The sequence below is a fragment of the Ambystoma mexicanum genome, chromosome 6p (genome assembly GCF_040938575.1).
Source record: "Ambystoma mexicanum isolate Mex_15411 chromosome 6p, UKY_AmexF1_1, whole genome shotgun sequence".
NCBI classification, from domain to species: domain Eukaryota; kingdom Metazoa; phylum Chordata; class Amphibia; order Caudata; family Ambystomatidae; genus Ambystoma; species Ambystoma mexicanum.
This window is the reverse complement of record NC_090935.1, coordinates 942,329,148-942,350,911: the sequence shown is the minus strand read 5'-3', so window position 1 is coordinate 942,350,911 and position 21,764 is coordinate 942,329,148. Positions and strand designations below refer to the sequence as shown.

The 21,764-nt window shown below is 46.5% G+C and overlaps 1 protein-coding gene across 2 annotated transcripts in view; it reads right to left on the bottom strand.

Annotated features, from left to right (window-relative positions):
* The window catches only part of DMXL1 (Dmx like 1), a 1,868,248-nt gene that overhangs the window by 279,716 nt on the left and 1,566,768 nt on the right, over positions 1–21,764 (bottom strand). For both annotated transcript variants that reach the window (XM_069625559.1, XM_069625560.1), the window contains exon 37: positions 12,513–12,573. In XM_069625559.1, the coding sequence (XP_069481660.1) occupies positions 12,513–12,573 (61 nt within the window). The remainder of the gene's footprint in view (positions 1–12,512; positions 12,574–21,764) is intronic.

Here is a 21,764-nt window from a genome sequence, read left to right as displayed (position 1 = left end):
AGTCATCAGGAATAAATCATGTAGTGAAGACACTAAAGGAGAGATTCTTAAATCATAAAAAGCTCTTATTTGTGGGCTAGGATGGGAGGGCGATGAGGAATCAGTGGGAGGAACATCCATCAGAAAATAGTAACCAAGGTAAGTAATTTGTTCTTCTAATGGATTATGACCTCCCACGGATTCATCATCTAAGATATGCTTCCATAGCAGTACCCTTCTGCAAGAGGAGGGAGGAAAAGAGCAAACATCCAGGCTTACTTAAACCAAAGCATTTTGAAGGCTGCCCTGTCAAAGCAGGCATCCTGGCCTAACAGTGTATCTAAACAATAGTATTTTGCAAATGTATGGAGCGATGACCAGGTTTCTGCTTGACATAAGACTATAGTAGGAACTCCTCTTTGGAGAGCAGACAAGGCGGCTATTCCCCTGTTGGAGTAGTCCCAAAAACTCTCAGGAATGTCTTTTCCTGCCATATTATAACAGACTGCCAACAAACCCCATACGAGTAGTGTCTGTTTGGACACAACCTCCCCTACCCCAAGTCCAGTGTATCCAACAAATAGCTGGTCTTCTGTTCTAAACTTGCTGGTTCTGGATTTATAGAAAGTTAGCATCTTTTAGGGATCAAGCCTACGTAACCTCTCTTCCACCTTGGAAGGATGAGGAGGAGGATAGATGTTTGGAAATTGAATTTTCTGACCACATTAAAATAAAAAGATGGTGACACACTCTGCATCACCTTGTCTTTAGCAAAAACTGTGAAACATGGCTTACAAGAAATCTCTCGTAACACGCTCACACTACTGGCAGAGGTGATGGCCAGCAGAAACATTTTCTTCCTAGGGTGACTAGTTCTTAGCACACATGCGACATATGGTCTTGCGGGGACATGGAGGCACTAAACCCAGATTCCTGAACGTCATTCTTGTACAGCCCATTGTCACATAAATTCTGGGGTGTAGTAGAGATCTTTCATTCCATAGTGTCATGGAAATGACTTCAGTAATACAGAGGATATTGGGAGAACAGTAGGTGTCTTTTACTAAGCACTTTGCATATGCCTTGTGGCAAAGAAGCCATTGGTGTTCAGTTTTGCTACTTGGGCCTTAAGATACATAACTATCAATTTAATATTCTGCTCGAAGAACCGAGCAGCCACTGTCATCCATGCCACCAATTCCTGCTCCCCTCAAAACAAGAGTCGCATTGGTGAGAAGAATGAAGCCATACTGAGAACATCCCCAATAGATTGATGCCCGGCAGCGTCAGGCCTGTAAGTAGACAGGGGTGCATCAGTTCAAACAGTGCCCCCATCAAGAAACCTAGAACCAAAATTAAGTCCCAAGCCGGCATAACAAAGGGAGCAAGAGGGAATGTATTTACCAACCCTTTTAAACATTTTAACAGTAAGGGCCTGGTGAAACAGAAGCCTTGCTCCAGTGTGCGTTGAAAGATGTAAAGCGCTTACAAGTATCCCATGACTGTGTTAACCTGAAGACCTTGCTGGGCAAAGTTCAGGAGAAAAAGCTTACTGTTGCAGTATTGCGCAAGCAAGGGTCCAAGTGTTTTTCTCTTCACCTGCTGCAAAATGTCTTCCATCGGCAGTGATACAGAGCCTTTGTGAATGGCCTTCTGGCAAAAGCAACACCTCCATGACATATTCCGTAAGATCGCAGTCTCTATACATCATCCTCTCATTAGCCAAGTGTGGGGATTGAAGGTGTTGACGCTGGGATGGAGAACCAGGCCTCATTCTTGTGAGTGTAAATCCACTCTCTGAGGAAGGCGCATGGAGGGTACATGCCCAGAAGATCCGGATGCCATGTCCTTCTGGCCCAGTCTAGGGTGATCAGGATCATGTTTGTTCTGAACCTTTTCTGCTTCCGGATATGAGGGATGACAGGAATCAGCAGAACCATGTATAGGAGTAGAAAATAGCAATCCAGTATGAACATAGCCACCAGGGCTCCTTGCTGGGAAATTCCCAGGAGCAGAACAGTTTGTTCGCACAGTTTAAACTGGATGCGAATAGATCTACTTTCAGGGTTCCGCAGAGGGTCAAGATATTTGAAAGTACTTCATGGAACAACTCCCATTCGTGGGAGACCGAGCCCAGCCTGATCATGGAGTCTACCATTGTTTTCTCTTCCCCGTCAAGTGAATCACTGACAAGGAGATCTTGTTCTGTAACGCCCAAACCCAGAGCTGCATTGCCTCCCTGCACAGTGGAAGTGACCCCACACCCTCTTACTTGATGAGGTAGTGAATGGTCAACGTGTTGTCCATCATGATCAGGACAGTTTTCCCCTTCATGGAAGGCAAGAAAGCCATTAGCGCCAATCGGATGTCCCTCAGCTCTAACAAGTTTATGTGGAGTTTCTTCTCTGCTGGGGACAATAAACCGCACACAGTCCACTCGATCAGGTATGCGACCCAGGCTTACGGGGAATCATTCATAACCAAGGTTACTTCGCGCCACAGTTGCTAAAATGGTCCTGCCAACAGCAAACTCACTCTGCGGTCCCACCACAACAGGTCTTTGGAGAGACTTTTGGGAACCTGAATCAGGTTAATCAAGTTGCCCGAGAATTGTGACCACTGAGATTTGAGGATTGACTGCAGTGACTTCTTTCTCAGTCGGGCCTCCGTTACTAGGAAGATGCAGGATGCCACGAGACCCAGCAGCTGTAGAAAACAGCCATAGGAAATCCATGTCTGGCAGTACAGGGGCGTTCTGTAATCTGGATACCATCTGCTGGATTTGTGAAACCTGTCCACAGGTGGAAAAGCGTTCAATGAACTGGCGTGTTTGAGAGTGTGTTACCGAGACTTCTTGAAGTTGAGGGAGAAGCCCAGTTTATGTAAGAGGTGGCAAGTGCGGTAGAGGTGTTCTTGAACTTGCTCCAAATAACAAGCCCTTACCAACCGGTCGTCCATATAGAGGAAGACGTGGATCTACCCTCCCCCTCAAACCGTCTGGCACCAGTGACCGAAACTTGAAGACCTACGGGGAAAAAGGTGCTCAAAAGGCAGGACCCGAAACCGACAGTGGGCGCCGCCAATCACGACCCTCCGGAACCTCCTGTGCGCTTTGGGTATATTGGTAGACGGAAATAAGCATCCTGTAGGTCGAGTGGCACCAAACAATCGTGGAGTGCTAGGGTGTGGAGGATCTGCAAGATTACCATATTGAACTTGTCCTTCCTGAGTAACTTGTTCAAGATTCTCAGGTCCAAGATGGGTCCAATTCTCCTGTCCTCCTTTGGCACAGGGAAATAGTAGGAGTACCGCCCCAGTTTCCTCTTCACTTGCAGCACCAATTCTACAGCACCTTTCTCCATCAGGGAAAAGATGTCCTGCAGGAGTAATGGATCAGAGTCGCGGGGGTTGGAGGGAGAAGAACAAATTACTTAGCCCTAGTAATGTTCTTTCAACTGGATGTTCCTCCCACGAATTCCTAATCTTTGATACTCAAGTCTGTTTGCAGCTTGCTTCGGAATTTTTTTTTTTTTTTAAGTATCAGGCACTGTGCAGCGTCAAGTCGTGGTCCTCGACGGCCTCTGTCCTGTCCTCGGCTGTGACGTTGATGCTGGTAGAAGTAGCATGCACCGCGACTGTTGCTTCAGTTCTAGTTTTTCCTCTGCATGTTTTGTCGGGTCACTGGCCTTTTCCAGTGTTGCAAAACAGGAAGGTGTAATATCACAGAACTTCTTGGCAAATAAGAAGAGATGAATGGGAGGGGCAATGAGGAATGTGTGGGAAGAACATCCAGCCGAAAGACAATTACCAGGGGTAAGTATCCTGTTCTTCGAATGGACTGTGTCCTTGCATGTATTCCTCATCTTTGATATACTCCCAAAACAGAAGTGGGTGCTGAGCAGGTCTTTAATTATTGATGCTGTGAAGAACAGCTTTGCACAATGTGGCCTCCTGACCTGACAAAGAGTCTAGGCAATAAAGTTTACTGATGGTGTGCAGAGATGACAAAGTAGCCGCTTTTCAGATATCCTGCATGGGTACCCCTCTTTCAAGAGTCGAAGAAGTCGCAACTATTCGAGTAGAATGTGCTCTCAATCCTTCCGACAGGGCCTTGCTAAAGAGTAGCATTCTGAAATGCATAATAAAATCCATTTTAAAATAGTCTGTTCTGCGACAGCCAACCCTAGTCTGTGGCCTGCAAAGCCTATAAACAGCTGGTCATCCTGCCTGATTTTTTGCCATCCTTGAAATGTAAAAACTTAAAGCCCTTTTGGAGTCTAGACGGTATAATCTCTCCTCCTCCTAAGGAGGTGGTAATGGGTAGAAGGTAGGTACTAGATAGAATTCAGATACCACCTTTGGTAAAAATGACGGGTGGGCGCATTCTCAACACCAAATTGTCTTTGAAGAAGGTTGTGAAAGGTGGTTCGGCCAAAAGTGCTTCCAGTTCACGCACCCTGCGGACAGAGGTTATCGTAGTCAAGAAGACGATTTTAAGAGCTAGCATTCTGAGACGGCAAGAATGCAGGGGTTGAAAAAGCATCCCCATCAGAAATATTGATACAAGATTTAGGTCCCACACCGGTAAATAAAAGGGACCGGGGGATAAAGATTTGTCAATCCATTCAAAAATTGAATAACAGTCAGGATCTTGTAATAGGAGCCTTCATCCGGCAAACGCTTGAAAATAGAAAGCGCCGCCAAAAATCCTTTTACCGTGGAGACTTGGAGCCCAAGATGGGCTAAATGGAGTAAGAAAGACAAGACAGTAGGAGTGTTACAAGTGAAAGGCTCACAATCCCTTTCCGTTGACCAGCTGCAAAATGTGTTCCAACTGCAGTGGTACAGGGATTTTGTTGCTGGCCTTCTGGCCAAAAGAAACACCTCCATCACATCTTCTGGATAGTACCAATCTTTATATCTTGCCCTTTCAGAAACCAGGCATAAAGATTCAGAGTACTAATTTCTGGGTGAAGGAGACCCCCCCTCTTGCAAGAGCAAGTCCTCTCTTTGGGGAAGACGAATTGGAGGGTGGATGGCCATCTCTAGAAGGTCCGGTACCATTTTCTCCTAGCCCAGTCCGGAACAATGTGGATCATGGATTTCCTGAACGTCCTGAACCTCCTGATGACATGAGGCATGACAGGGACTGGCGAAAACACATACAGAAGTGAAAATTCCCAGTCCACCACAAACGTGTCCACTAGAGCTCCTCTTTGAGGAAATTCCCTGGAGCAGAACAGGTCACACTTCCTGTTGACACTGGTTGCAAACAGATCTATTTGAGGGATTCCCAAAGCGCGAAGATCTCCTGAAGGACTTCCTGAGCCAACTTCCACTTGTGGGAAATCAAGCTCTGGCTGCTCAGAGCGCCTGCAGCCGTGTTTTCTTCTCCAGCTACATGAACCACCAGAAGAGAGATTACATCTCTTAGTGCCCAGAACCAGAGCTGCATTTCATCTCTGTACAGAGGTAGCGACACTAAACCTCCGTTTTGTCCGTCATTATCAGGAAATGTTTCCCCTGTACCGAGGGCAGAAAGGCCATTAGCACTAGTCTGATTGCCCTCAGCTCTAACAGGTTGATGTGAAGTCTGGACTCTGGTGGCAACCAGTGTCCGCTGATTGAAAGGTACTTTCATGTGGGTTCCCCATCCTTTAAGGGAGGCATCTGTCACAATTGTCATCTCCAGCCATGGTTGACAAAAGGGTTCTCCCCATTATATTCTCTCAGCAGGCCCACCTCAGGAGATCCTGGTCGACCTTGTTCAGATCTGTTATTCTGCCAGAGAATTGAGACCACTGGGATCTGAGAGCCCACTGAAAGGATTTCATTCTCAGATGGGTTTCTGGCACCAGAGAAATGCAGGACGCCATGAGGCCGAGCAACCTTAGGAAGTCGAAGGCCGGAAGATGTTGGGCACTCATACATTTTTGGACCATCTGGAAGAGATATTGAACCCTCATCTCGGGTGCGAGGTTTTTCCCGAGGCTGAATCCAGGACTGTTCCAGTAAATTGAAGCTTCTGTGATGGTGTCAAGTGGGACCTCTTGAAGTTCAGGGAGAAGCCCTGCTCGTGGAGGAAGTGGCAAGTGTGACTGAGGTGATTTTGAGAACACGCACTGATCAACCAGTTGTCCAGGAAGGGGTACATGTGAATCCCCTCCCTCCTTAGCCTTGCTGCCACCAATGCCATAAGCTTGGTTAAGACCCTTGGACGGAGGTGAGCCCGAATGGCAGGATCCTAAACTGATAATGAGAACTGCCAACTGCAAACCTCACATACTTCCTTTGTTTTTAGAAGAATGGGCACAAAAAAGTAATCGTCCTGAAGATCCAATGGCACCAACAATCCTGGAGTTGAAGGGTCTGAAGGATCTGTGAAAGAGTTACCATCTTGAACTTGTCCTTCCTGAGGAACTTGTTCAAGCGTCTCAAGTCTAAGATGGGTCGCACTCCTCCATCCTTCTTGGGGATTAAGAAATAAGGAGAGTACCATCCCTGACCCCTCTCCGCTGCAGGTACTAATTCAATCAGACCTTTGAAGAATTTCCTGTTGAAGGAGTGGATCTCAGACTGACATACAACTGCTTCTTGGGGGGCAACCTGGAGGTTTGAAGTGCCCAAGCAACCGGGGGTAATTGTTACACTCACCTGGTATCCCCGGGGACGCCACCCAGCCAGTTGGTCGTTGGTGCCCTTTTCAATGATTCCCTGGTGCGGTTCTCGGTGGAATTCCTCCTGGAAATGAAGACTATGTTTAGGACTGGACAGCCAAGGTAAGACTTCCCACCTCCCTTGTGATTTCAGCCCCTCCGGGTTCTCTTCTCACCTTGTTATCGAAGTTGGTGGGCTCTCCGTCCTGCTTTCTGGGCAGGGGCGTGTTGTCTTTCGTGGGCGCGTACGGTCCAGTTACTTCACTCACAGCGGCCCAAGTAATGTCTTTCAGGCAGGTCTTATTGCTGTTTATGGAGTTGTTATTCTTGCATGCCTTTTCTCTGTTCGATATCGACTCTGTTTATCTCCCTTAGGTGCGCGGAACGTCCGCTTGGTGAACTGGGTAGGCTGGTTCTCGCCGGTAAATGATGGCGCACAATAGCGCTATGATGGGGTAAGTAGGCGCTTCGTGCAGCGCGGCGATGTCTTGTCTTCACTGACCTGTGTTTTCTCTTTTTTGTAGGTCGCGGTGTGCTCCCAGCGCAGATGGAGTTCCGGAGCTATACTAGTCGAACAACCACCAGCCAGGTAAGTCTCTAAGCAATTCGTGGTTGAAATGTCTCTACTGCCTTCTTTAATGATGTCTTTCTTCCTTTCTCAGGCCCTTTGATCCTAATGGCGAACCATCCACACGGAGCTGCCCAGGAGCTGTGAACAGTGAAGGATGGAGATTGCAGGGAAGATTTTGCTGCTAACGATGTTCTTTGTTTTCTGCAGGTCCGGATCTTGCCAGGCTCGTGAGAAGCTGGACACAGTGAGCGTCAGGTTGCTAGTAGCAAAGTAACGCGAGGCGTATTGTCTTGTTCGGGTGTGGTTCAAATAGTCTCTGCAAAGTAGTCCAGGTAAAGTAGTCCCTAGGCCACCACACCCAAAACACTAAACCGCATAGCTTGGTTCTAGTGATCAAGCTATGTGGATGCCTCCATGTTGGCTGAAAGCCTGAATAAAGTAGTTCCTTTAGCTGATGTCTTTCCCTGTTTATGAGCCTGGCCCCAAGAGGGCCTGTGAAGCAGATGCTAGGCCTTATTTGCGATCCGAAGTCTGATTCCACCTGGCCAATGGGCTTGCCAGTGGGGATCAGGGCTGAGGGTCGTGACAGTAATGCCCAGCCAACTTTCGAGATGCTGCAACAACCCCCCCCGCCCCACCACAGTCGTGTGTGCTAAGAAATCAAAGGGGGTTTGAAGGTGCCCCTGCAGCTGAGGCTGAAAGGGAGGTTCTTCTTCCTCAATCTCTGGACCCATGTAGAGCCATTCTGTGACCCCTTTGAGAGAAATGGCCTCTTCTCCTTGACATAGATGAGTAAAATCGAAAGGAACGTTCCAAGCATGCACAGAACCCTGAGGTTGCGCAGGCTGGCGAATTGCCGCTTCTATGGATTTTGCTGCTGCTTTTGAAGCTTGCAGCTTCTCCAAGCTATCTTCAGCCTTTTCACCAAATACCTAGCACCCGTCAAAAGGCATGTCCATTAAGAGTGGTTGTACATCAGGTGGAAAACCAGACTTCCTGGGCCATGCAAAACGTCTTGACGCTGTGCTTGCTGCCAATGCTCTACTAACTGAAGCTGCAGAATCCAGTCCAGATTGTAGCGATTGGCACATTGCCTCCTTGCCATCTTCGACCAAGTTTAAAAATCCATCAATCTCCCCAGCTTCCGGGATGTGCTCTGCCGCCAAAGCAGCGACGTCCCATAAGGTATGGGAGTGTTTGGTCAATGCGCAAGTTGCATTAATTGATTTTAATGCCACCACTAGAGACTCTTTTCCCCAGGACATCAATCTTTTTATCATCCTTATCTGGGGGAACAAAAGGGTACGCTGAAACTCTACAAGAAGTCACCACCTGCACTTTCTGGAGTCTGGCGTCTGGATAAAAACAGAGGGTCTATGGAAGCAGCAATATATTTCTTTGTTAGATTTTTGTTAACTGCTGGCGTGGAGTCGGGTTTAAGCCAATTTTCCAAAATACTGGTCCTCAAAGCAGTGTGAAATGGTAATTCTGCTTCCTTTGGTAGTACACTATCAAGGATCTCTGTGAGATCATCCTTCTCTACTATCGCAGCCGGTTTAATCCAGGCAAGATATTCAGTTACTTTACTCATCACTGATCTATAAGAAGGATCTGAATAACCTGATAATTCTGGGTTTGCAAAATCAGTCTCTGGAGATGTTTCCAGACTCCTAGCTTCTCTCAAAGTCTCTACAAGATTTTTCATTTTTGATTCTTCCGAGATTAATTCCTCAGGTACATTGGGGTTACCATATTCTTATCCAAAAAGGTACTTCTTGGTCTTCATCTTCCTCAAATATAGATCCCAAATACCTGAAAAAAATCAGTTATTGGTAGAGACTTAAACATCTTTGATGCCTCGACACGAGGTTTGACATTCTTCGGTGTCCCCGATGGAGCCGACGGCGTCGAGGGCATTGAAGTAAGAAGCGGCATTGAGGGCATTGACATCTTTGCAGTTTTCAATGACTGTTTCGACGCAGGCTTCAAAAGGCCCAGGTGTCGGAACTCTATCGATCGTCGAGGAAGGAAAACCCGACTTCGACCTGTGTCTCGAGGAAGACTCCTTCGACGTATGCCAGGAAGGCTTTCTTCCCGGGCTCTCTGGCACCCGAGAAGCAGAGGCTACAGGTACCCTGCTGGTCTTGTCAGACGCTGTGGCTTTTGGATAATTTTTCAGCTCTTTTGGAGGGGTGCTCGCATGGAGGGACACTCGACGCAGATTTTCGGAAAACGTTCAACATCTTTAACCTAAATTTTTCCCAATCATCCGGGGATGCCGACTTCTTTGGAAAAGTAACCATCCTGTCGGGTGAGGAGAAAGAAGACGATAGCGACCTTTGACTTTTTATGGGAGGGGGATGACAAATGTTGAGATCTCAAACTGTAGCGTTTCTGGTGTTTAGCGTGTTTTTTTGATGGGGAAACATCCCTTGAGTCATCCGAGGACCTCCTCTTTGACAGGGTGGCAAAAGGGGATTTAGATGGGGGCCTACCTGCCACGAGTTTCCACTTCCTCCCTCGCAAGGCCTTTACAGTCATCTACTCTGTAGTCCACTCCCAGGCACCACAGTGTCTCGATGCGGGTCTGCTATGGACATTTTTGCCCCACAATCAGAACACCGGTTAAACCCAGTCTTGGGTATCAGCATCATATTTTCTTGAAGAAGCGCAAACAAATTTCACAGAGGCGAAGAACCATTCGAATGACAAAGCATGCGTAAAAACAGAACGGAGGCAACGGTCACTGCTCGTGCTACTTATACCAGCGAAGTCACAGCCGATGGCAGGATGGAGGACGTCTAGGGCCACGACTCAACACAGCACAGCACAGCACGGCTCCTGACACTTGAAATTCTTTTTTCTCGAATCAAGCAGACTAGATTATCAGAGATGAGGAATACGTGGAAGGACACCATCCATTTGAAGGGATGCATCAGAAGCCCTGTGTCTGAATTTGTCAAAGTGCCCTTGGTGCCTCTTTTCCACCAGATGAGATAGAGCAGGGCGCATATTGCGCAAATGTATCTTCTCTGCCTCTTGCAGGCTTTGCAATTGTATTTTGCACCTGACCCCAGGTGCTTGGTTGCTTCCTCTTTGGCTAAGGGAGCTTTGGAACAGAAATGATTTACCCCTCCAGCATTGCTGTACAGGTTGTATTGGCGGTTATCTTATTGCATCACCTAAACATTTTGCTACCGCTCAAGGCCTGCAGTTTTTCCGGCTATCATCAGCCTTCGGCCCAAAAAGGTTCATACTATTGAAGGCATGTCCATTAGTTTTGCCTGCACATCTGGAGAAAAGCTACACTTCCTAAGCAAAGAGAATCTTTGCATAACCAAACGTATGCCCATTGCTCTGCTCACACGGTCAAGCAGCTTCCAGTCCTGACTGGAGTGCTTGACAAATTGCTTCTTTACCATCAGAAATAATGTTTGCAAGCCCATCTCTCATTTTTTCCTCTGGGATGTGCTCCCCTGCTTCTGAATTTAAATGCTACATGGTGTGAGTGTATTTAGTTAGGGCACACGATGCATTGATGGCTTTCAGGGTCATGTGCCTGGATGAAAGAACCTTTTTTGAAAGGACACTGCATCTTTTATCATCCGTATCCGGGAGTAAGGCAGGTTAAGCACTTGCTCTGTTATCTGACGCTGCCTCTTGCACTACCAGGCTTGCTGGGCTGGGGTGTCTCGAAAGATTGGGGTCTGTTGCTGCCAGCTTATACTTTTTCATCACGTCATTGCAGACTGCTGGCGCAGAGCAGTGCTTCTTCCACAGTTCAAGTAATGGGTCTATGGGGGCAGCGTGGAAAGGGAGGAGTGGCTCCTTTGGTGGACCTTTACGCAATATGTTGGTCAGGTTGTACTCCATGACATCATTAACTGGTGAACCCAACCTGAGGGCATCAGAGACCTTTGCCATGATTCTTCTTTAGGTGGTATTGGAATGGGCACAAGGGTCCTGCCGGGCACATTTTAACTCTGGAGCGTTGTCAAGCACACTAGCATCCTTTAAGTCCGATGTCACATCTGCAATAGTAGCTTTCTCTTAGAAAAATTCCTCTGGGGGAGTAGAGGGCCTGTGTGACTGAACACCAAATAGAATTGGGTTTCCTTCCTCAAAGAATTTTTGAAGGGAGCTCTGATAATTCTTTCTCAACTGAGGAATGTATCTAGACGTCGAAAACTGTTTGATTCTGATGGACCTCTCAAAGGCGGAGCCCGGTGTGATGTCGAAGGATGTAAAGGCATCCTGAGCCGTCAACGCTGTTCAAAGGTTTTTTGGTAGAGCCTTCAAACCAAGGCTTTTCGGTGTGCAGGATGCGTCTTTTTCTGATTCCCTGCCGGTCTTATGCGACAGGTTGGGATCTGCCTTCTTTTTCTTACTCTACTCCGATGCACAGGCCAATGGGGCTGCTATGCTAAATACCTGCATCACTTTTACACTGAATTCCTTCCTCCCACTTTTCTGCCAAGGCAGATTTGGATAGCAAACTTATCTATTAGTCGAGGGGTATGTCGAGGAATGGGTTGGTCATCTCTTCTTCTTTTAAACCAAGATGATGGAATCACATCGGGACTGGGATTTTTTCTTATGCTATTTCATCCTTTTCCTGGCCCTTTCTAGTGACCTTTTAGTTGAGGCTGAGCCTTCCTCCTCAAGAAATTTTCTTTTTGAGGGAGTGGTAATAGGTGACTTTGAAGACGAGCACATGAAAACCAGCTTAGATTTGAGTGCCATTGGCATCATAGACTGGCATGAGCTGCAATCAGCCATCTTGTGATCTGAGCAGAAATACCAAAAGCAAACCTTGTGGGGATCGCCAATGGCGATATTGATGTTGCAATCTTCACATTCCTTGAAGCCCGTAGGCATTGGAGTCGACAATTTAGACGAGTACATCCGAATATTCTGAGGTGAAGTTCCAATAAGCGTGCTGTGGCATGCAGAAAAAAAGAAATTAGTTGATGGGGCGCTGTGTGGGCTATATGCATCAACAGCAACGTCACGTTCAGTTCAGAGAAAAAGAGCGCTGAGGGACCTCGCCACCAATGCCACACTGAAGCCACTAGTGGAAAAAGTTTCTAAAATCTGCTGATACCGGAAGATATATCTAAGGTGAGGAAATTATGCAAGCAAACAATCCATTAGAAGGCATGCTTTTTACTTAATTCAACATATGCTGTGAAGCCATCAACATTACATAATACATATTCTAATTAGCGAACAGTAACTAAGGCAAAGGTTTAGCATTTTCGACAAAATAGACTGTTCACATTGTGTTACCTTATGATACAACTTACAGTATGGGAGGTTGGGATGGGATGCCATTCGTCTTACATTATTGATGTTCTTCTTTATCATCTGTAAAATTACATTGAACAGATTGCATTACGATTTGAATACATCTCAGTTGAGACATGCAATTGGGCTTGCAGACTAAACAGCAAAATTCATTATGACATTCCACCAGGCCACTTAGACAGAATTTGTACTTCACAAGTGAATATCACACTCCTCTTTAAATGTATTTGCAGAAGCTCCATCTCTCATCTTATACATCTTCCATGGACAGCTGCCTTCTGAAACAATTGTAGACACAATTCAGCACTGTGCTGCTCCGTTCAACTCTAATGTGTGCCTATGATATCTGACATTACACGAGCGGCACTATATTGGAAGTCACTGGTGCCTCAGGACCCCATATCTACCTTTTTGCATAGAACTCAACAGCTGAAGGTCCAAAGACCAGCAATAGGTGAATGAGCTATCCAACATGAGGTATAACGTGATGGGAGGGCAATGAGGAATCTGTGGGTAGAAGGTAAGTCATTTGTTCTTCAAAAGGATTCCTCCCTCCCACAGATTGCCCTTCTAAGAGGGACTCCTGTCAAAGAACAGAACCCTAAAGTTGGGAGGTAAGCATGAACGACCACCTAGAACAGAAAACTCTGGGGCACCCAAACTGGGAGGAATCTAGGCAGTAGCGCATGGCAAAAGTGTGCAGATCTTCAAAACTGTGACACCTTTCTGCAGGGCAGAATGGGCTATCAGACATGTGGTGAGAAAGCCCGAAGACATGCACTTCCCAGCAAGATTGTAACAATTACAAATGCAGAAAACGATCTGCCTAGGCAGTGAATGCTTGATAATATCTGTATCTGTATAAGGATATGTTACTTTTAGTGTGACTTTTTTTAATTAGAAATTATACATATTTGATTCACACACACACAAAGAAAGATAAAATGTTAAAACCGGATAATGAAATATAAATGAGATTCAGACATAATGTACTATGAAGTCTCCAGAAGTAGGCAATGAGGGTTTTTTATAATGCGCATGCGAGAAAGGGGGCCTGTCTTCTAAGAATCCACTGTAAAGGAAAGATGTTATTTACTAGACATGCATGCACACTGAGGAAACACAAAGGGGATTTATGACTCTATATGTAGTGGTTTTTTGATAAACAGATTAAAACACAGCAGCCAGGGGGTGACTTTCAGAAACTGGTTCTAAGAGTTTCAAAGGCCAGAGGATGGGTGAGTAGGTAACTACGGCCTTAGTGATGGTCAACTCAGCTGTGGGAGCCGGCCATAGCTGTTATGGTCCAATAAGTACCACAGATCGCAGATGTGATCTCCTGAATGCATGGGAGTGTGACAGAGGAATAATTAGTCATCCAATAGAAGGTCAGCCGGCAAACAGGACGCAGCGGTTTATGGCTTAATAGTTCTGCAAGGAACAGATATAGTATTGCCCATTGCACTGAAGTCGCACAGAGGGGCTTGGCCATTTGCTTGGGCCGGCAATAAAGATGGGACAAGATGGCGCCAAGGGCCATAGTGTCCGATGGCCAATTGTTTTCGCAGGGAGGGGGGGGGGGGGGAACGGACTACAGGACAAACATGCTGTTGTGGCAGTCGCCTAAATTAGAATGACTTAAGTGGAGCCAGTAAAGTATGGAGGATGAGATAGTAATCAGTAGTTCAAAGAGAATCAGATTGCTCAGCTTTTACTCATGTTGCTAAGATATCTGTGCAGACCATGTGCAATCACACTTAAGGTTAAAAGGCTTTAGGCCACTTGTTACTAGTAATGAATTATGTTTGAAATTTGAATATTTTATTATGTCATGATCTACCACAGACCAATCCCCAGCAAAGGTGGACTTCGATTATAATCTGAAGATGCTAGTAAAGATTGTTGATGACTAATGAGAAGGAGAGAAATGGGAAAAGATGGAACTTCTTTGCATATGTTTTGTCAAATCATTTGTGAGTGGAGGGTTGTGATAAAGTATCTGGGAGGGTTTTAACTGTTGCAAAAATGTTTAAAATCTATCAACTGATGTGGTTCATTGAGACTTGGGTTAGTTTGGCCCCCGGGGTACCATCTAACTACACCCCAGACAAATATAGAATAAACTTGCTTTACGTACAAAACATGCACTCGTTCCTCAGGTTGTTCCTCCCGCTTGGGTTTAGGTAATTAGGGATCCACCCCAACAGAATCTTCATCTGAAGAGCCTGAAGCTCGCTCACTTTTCTAGCAGAAGTAAAGCCAACCAGGATGCTCACCTTAACGGTGAGCAATCTTAAATAACAGAATGAATGGGCTCAAATAAAGCTTCCATCAAGAAGGTCAACACACAAGGTAAGTCCCACACCGGAACAACAAACAGGTGTGAAGGAAACCAGTTACCCAATCCCTGCTAGAAATGCATAACAGTGAGAACAAGTTACTTACCAACTGGTAAAGTTCTTTCGATTGGATGTTCCTCCAACGTATTCCTCATCTTAGATGTATTCCATCCAGCTTTGCTGCTCTTCGGAAAAAGCTTTGCTGCTCTTCGGAAATTTTTTCAGCAGAGGGCGCCGTGCGTCCATGTCGTCGAATCGATGGTCCCTCGAAGGCCTCCGTCAAGGGTGACGTCATCGGGTATATAAGTAGCACGCGCGGCACCCGTTGGCATCAGTTCTGTTTTTCCCCTTTTTTTTCCCCCTTTTTATCTTTGATTTTGTACTGTGCAGACAGGTATCAGCCTTGCGAGAGTTGAGTTGGCAATAACCCGGAAAAATCTACAGAGGGGTAGGCTGGGAGGGCGATGAGGAATACGTTGGAGGAACATCCAATCGAAAGAACTTTACCAGTTGGTAAGTAACTTGTTCTTTGAGTGGATTGTGTCCTCCAACGTATTCCTCATCTTAGATAGACTCCCAAAGCAGTATGGATAATTTCTTTGGAGGAGGGGTTAGATTTTTCAATGCCCTTAGATGGCTGAATAGTACTGCTTTACCAAAACTCAGCTCCTTAGACTGGGAAGCATCCAGACTATAGAATTTTGAAAAGGTGTGCAGTGAAGACCATGTTGCTGCTTCACAAATGGACCTTATTGCAACACCTCTTTGAAGGGCTGTCGAAGAGGCAATGCCTCTGGTGGAATGAGCCCTTAACCCTTCTGGTGGGTCTTTTTGTGCTAATCTGTAGCATTCTGAAATGCAAAGCACAATCCAGCATGATATTGTCTGTTTTGTCACCGATTGACCCAGTTTCCTTCCGGTGTAACCGATAAAACAGTTGGTTGGCCACTCTAAGCTTGGAAAGCCTAGAGATGTAAGAGCTTAAAGCTCTTCTTGTATCCAACCTGTGCAATCTTTCCTCCTCCGTAGTAGGATGAGGTGGAGGATAGAATGCGGGTAAAACAATTTTCTGACTTAAATGAAAATCAGATACTACTTTAGGTAAAAATGAGGGTTTAACCCTCAACACAACTGTGTCCTTATGGAACACAGTATAGGGTGGCCCAGAAGACAGTGCTTGCAATTAGCTCACTCTTCTTGCAGATGTTAAAGCAACTAGGAAAGCAGTTTTCCATGTCAGTAATCTTAATGGACAAGTTTTCAAAGGCTCAAAAGGAGCACACATTAAGAATTTTAGAACCAGATTGAGGTCCCAAATTGGCACTTGGAATGGGTAACGAGGAAACACATTAGGGAGTCCCTTTAAGAATTGCACTACTAAAGGAATTTTGAAATAGGAGCATTCTTCCGACGAGCGCTTGAAGGTGGAAAGCGCTGTAAGGTAACCTTTAATGGTACCAACATTTAGACCTCTATGCGCTAGGGACAAGAGGAAGGACAGTACTTCCGGGATAGAACATAGAAAAGGATCGACATTCTTTTCTCTGCACCAGTTACAAAACTTCCTCCAACGGCAACGGTATAGAGATTTTGTTGCTGGCCTTCTTGCCGAAAGCAACACCTCCACGACGTCGTCTGGAAGGTCCCAATCCTTGTATCTCAGCCTTTAAGATACGAAGCATGAAGGTTGAGAGTTTTGACCTCTGGATGGAGAACCTGACCCTCCATTTGTGAGAGAAGGTCCTCTCTCTGAGGAAGACGTACTGGGGGACAGATGGACTTGTCTAGAAGGTCAGAGTACCACGTTCTCCTGGCCCAATCCAGGGCAATTCGGATCATGCGATTCCCAAACCGTCTCAGTCTCCCGACGACCTGAGGAATGACGGGAATCGGGGGGGAACACGTACAATAGTGGGAAATTCCACTACACCACCAACGCATCTCCCAGGGCTCCTCTCAGGGGAAATTCCCTTGAGCAATACCTTTTGCACTTCCGGTCGCAAATAGGTCTACTTGAGGGGTTCCCCAAAGGGCGAAGATCTCTTGAATGACTTCCTGAGCCAGTTCCCATTCGTGGGACACCGTGCTCTGCCTGCTCAGAGCATCTGCCATCATATTCTCCTCCCCGGCTAGATGAATTGCCGTTAAAGAGATTCCCTCCTGAATTGCCCAATACCAGAGCTGCATTGCCTCTCTGCACAGAGGTAGTGACCCTACACCTCCTCTTTTGTTTAGATAATGCATGGCCACTGTGTTGTCCATCATTATCAGGACATTCTTTCCCCTGACAGATGGCAGGAAAGCTTTCAGCGCTAGTCTGATTTCTCTCAGCTCTAAAAGGTGGATGTGTAGTTTGGACTCTGATGGAGACCAACGACCGCCGATTGTCAGATCGTTGGCATGAGCTCCCCACCCCATGAGTGAGGCGTCAGTCACTACTGTGATCTCTGGCCATGGTTGCCAAAAAGGTTCTCTTTTTTTTTTTATTTCACATAGTTTATTCAAACTTTTGAATAAACTATTTTTATTCTCCTTTTAGGATGTTCTCTGTACAAGTCCACCATAAAAGATCTTGTCGAACCTTGTTCGGAATCTGGAGAAGATCCATCATTTGACCTGACAACTGGGACCACTGAGTCTTTAGAGCCCATTGAAGGGATCTCCTCCTCAAACGTGCCTCTGGCACCAGGAAGATTCAGGATGCCATGAGGCCGAGCAACATTAAGAAGTCGTAAGCCTGGAGATTTTGGCCATTTTGGATTTTGGAAACCATCTGAAGAATGTCTTGATCCCTCGACTTGGGAGGCAAGCTCTTTCCCAAGGATGTGTCTAGTACAGCTCCTATGTACTGAAGCTTTTGGGAAGGTGTCATCTGTGATTTCTTGAAATTTAGGGAGAAGCCCAGTCTGTAGGGGAAGTGGCAGGTGACTTTCAGATGATCCAGTGCTTGTTCGGCAGAGCTTGTTCGGCAGAACGTGCCCTGATCAACCAATCATCCAGGTAGGGGTAGACGTGAATCCCCCCTCTCCAGAGGTGCGCTGCCACCACTACCATTAACTTGGTGAAGACCCTCGGGGCGGAAGTCAATCCGAATGGCAGGACTCGAAACTGATAGTGTGAGCCGCCAACTACGAACCTCAGGTATTTTCTGTGCTTGAGATGAATCGGCACATGAAAATAAGCATCCTGGAGGTCCAATGACGCCAACCAGTCCTGAAATTGAAGGGCCTGAAGGATCTGAGAAAGGGTAACCATCTTGAACTTGTCCTTCCTGAGGAACTTGTTCAAGTTTCTTAAATCCAAGATGGGTCCCAGTCCTCTGTCCTTTTTGGGGATCAAAAAATACGGGGAGCACCATCCCTTGTTCTTCTCCGCTGCAGGTACTGGTTTTATAGCACCTTTCTCCAGCAGGGTTAGAACTTCCTGCTGTAGGAGCGGGTCTGAAAACTTCAAAGGGTGTTTCCCTGGTGGATTGCTTTGAGGTTGCGTTAGAAAAGGAAGGCAGTAACCGTGGGCTATTATTTCTAGAGCCCAAACATCTGAAGTAATGCCTTGCCATTCTTGCAGATGCTGCGACAGCCTGCCTCCTACAGGTGTTTGTGATGCAAGTCCTCAAAGTGGTTTTGTGGCGGTTGTTGCAGCCGCTGATGGCAAAGAGGCTGCTGCTGGAGCTGGCATTGTACGTTTTGCTTGTCCACCGCGAGTGGCCTTTCTCTGGTCCCTTTGACTGGCCATTCCTCTCGCCTTTCCATATGAGGAGTAGTAACGATAGGATTGTCCTCTCCACGATTGTCCTGGCGCACAAAAACACTGAGGTTGCCTAATAGCAGTCCCTAAAGATTTGGCAGCTGCTTTTGAGGTCTGCAACCTCTCAAGGCTCTCGTCAGCCTTGCTGCCAAAAACTTGAGACCCATCAAAAGGCATGTTCAGAAGGCAGTTCTGTATGTCCGGTGCGAAACCCGACTTCCGTAACCATGCAAATCTGCACATTATTGTGCTAGTGCCCATGGACTGTTAGGCAGAAACCTGTGCAGTTCCCTTAGGGACCACTGCAAAAGGCTTAAGAATACAGGTGTTGGCAGTAAACCCAATTGGTAGCAGTCTGTACCACCCAGATTTACCTGGTAGCTGTGGCTGAGCAGCCAGACTTCTCTCAAGAAGAGTTAGACAGTATATAGAGTATTCAAGATAGGTACCAAAATACAGTAGCACAAGCAAACACTGACCAGAGCTTTGGTATCAAAGTATATAATTATTTAAAGACACACTTATAGAAACACTCCAGCACTATTATTGTAAGCAAGTTAAAAGCCAGTCACTATTAATATATATATATACATCCCTTATTCCTTATTAGACAAGTCTTAGTTAACACCACTTATTTCCAGATAGAGGTGAGCGCTTAACTGAAGATGGCACTCCAATAAGTTATCAAAAAAGGGAGGGAAAAGGCAGAAACTAGAAAAGCACACAACACTAATACTTTAGAAGCACCCAGCAAGGCAGAAAAGTCAAAGTCTACTTGTGAGCAAAAGGTTCAGAGGCCAGGCTCCCTCTTAGAGAGAGCAGAGCACCAATGCGCCCAAAATCACACAGTTTAAGAGGCTTGAAAAAGTCTTGCAGAGAGTTCAAAAGGAATTAGTTCAGCTCAAAAAAGTTCAGTTAGCCAGCCTAGGGTCAGCCCAGGTAGTATGTCGAGGATTTAATAAACACCTTGTACAGACCGTTGCAAGGGAGGCTAGGTGGACACAGTACCTTTAAGATGGAGAGGATCCTCCAGCGGGGGCAGTTGTTCCTGGCAGCGGGTGCAAGTCGAGGCGTTGTCCAGAGGAATAGAAGATCTCGACGTGGAGGAAAACTGAAGGTCGTTGCACTGCCAGGGAAGAAACCAGCCGCTGAGTTCTCTGGTTAAAAGGTACTACCCTTTTATTCGCGGTAGTGGTAAATCGTGGTATCCTGGTTGCCGGGGTGCTTGGCACAGGCAAGGCGGCCACGTGATGATCCGGGAAGGCGAAAAGGCGGGCAAACTGGTTATCCCCACCTGTCAAGGGAAGAAGACTCTTCGGAATGAAGATCTCCTCTGTCGTCGGGAAAAATGGTGAGACGGTTCAGCAGGGCTCCACCGGTGGTGTCGTCGTTGCAGGTCAGCTCAGCTTCTCCCTCTTCGGATTCTTTGGTCCTGTAGCGACTTCTGAAGTTCCCGTCCCCAAAGCCCTGCTTTTATGCAGAAAACCCCCATTCATCAGTCCTAGCTGTCACTCAAACATGTTAAGTGGTGAGCCGGGCGGCTCACCACTGGGCCAATCATACAAGAGTGCGACTTGAGTTGCCAGGCAACTCAGTCCAGGGTGCCTAAACCCCCCCCTCCCACACATCCTGTAGACCCAGACAGAGTGGCACCACTTTTGGAGGCTTCTGTGGAGAAGCCCGCCAAAAAGTGGAACAAAGGGCTCGACTTGGGTTGGAGTTACAGAGGCGAACACAAACGCCATTTTAAAACCGAGTTCTGGCAAAAAGACCCAACCGGGGATAAATGTTAAATAAATAACCCGGCGGTATCTTTAACATTGCACCAAAAAGTGGTGCGTTTAAAATGAATGGGAAAATCCCATAGGAAATATTCCGGTGGAATATTTTGCGTGGTAACCACTGCCACCAGCCAGAAACTCGACGAGGGGGGACTGCACAGTGGCCCCTCGAAAAACAGACCCTGGGGCAATCTAATTACCCCCAACAGTACTTCCACGATATGATGGTTTGTACTGGTTCTGTTCCCAATTTAAGACTAGTAAAGTCAATGGTGACTTTACATGCCCTGGGAGACAGTAGTCAGTCCCAGGGTATGGAGTCTATGGTGGGGGGTCACTATGACACCCCTGTGTTACTGCACTGAGGGTGCTGTGTAACACACTTACCAAAAACCACATGAAACCCTATGGAGTAAAAGACCCCATAGCCCATTAAACACATTACAAAGTCAAAGGATATCTCAAATCATGTCTAAGAGTGGGAGAAAGAGTCTCGCTCTCAGCAGGAGAAAAAATTAAACCCCAAAAATCCAGCAAAGCTGCTGGGGGACTCACTAGGTTTGGGAAATTAGCCTTAACAGAGAATTCTCCCTAACATGGACCTGCTTACACTATCCGCAGTGTCCAATCCAGATTGAAGGGATTCCTGCATGGCTTCCTTTCAATCTCGAACGATGGCTAGGAACTCGTCCCCTTCTGGTATGTGCTCCGCCGCCATTGTGATGCACTCCCACACAGTGTACGAAAACCTTGCCAAGGCACATGTGGAGTTGGCAGATTTTAAAGCCATGCTCCCAGCTGAAAATACCTTCCGTGCCCAGCCATCCACACGCTAATCGTCCCTGTCTGGAGGGATAGAAGGGTACGCAAGTTTGTAAGAAGCTGTGGCTACCTGTATGACCAGACTCTCGGAGTGGGATGTTTGGACAGATAGCCGGGGTCGCTACTGGCAGGGTGGTATTTTGAAGTGAGGGATTTATTTACCGGAGGAATAGAATCCTGAGTTTCCCAATTCTTGGCCACTCTATTTTGTAGGGCTACATGAAAGGGTAGTACCTGGTCTTCGGTGGGACCATGGTCCAATATATCTGTCAAATCATCCTGGATGAATTGGGCTGATGGTCTAATCCAACCTAAGTAATCGACTACCTTTGTCATTAACTGACGGTATGATGGACTGGCATGCTCTCCTGGTTCTGGTCTGCCAAAGTCATTTTCAGGAGATGTGTCAATGCCACTTGCATTGTGTAATGATTCCACCAAGTCCCTCATTCTGCTTTCTTCTGAAATCAGGCATTCTGGGACATTTGGGGTGCCATATTCTAGCCCAAAAGGTACATTCTCCTCATCGGATCTTTCCTGTTCCTCAAAAATTGAGGTCAGG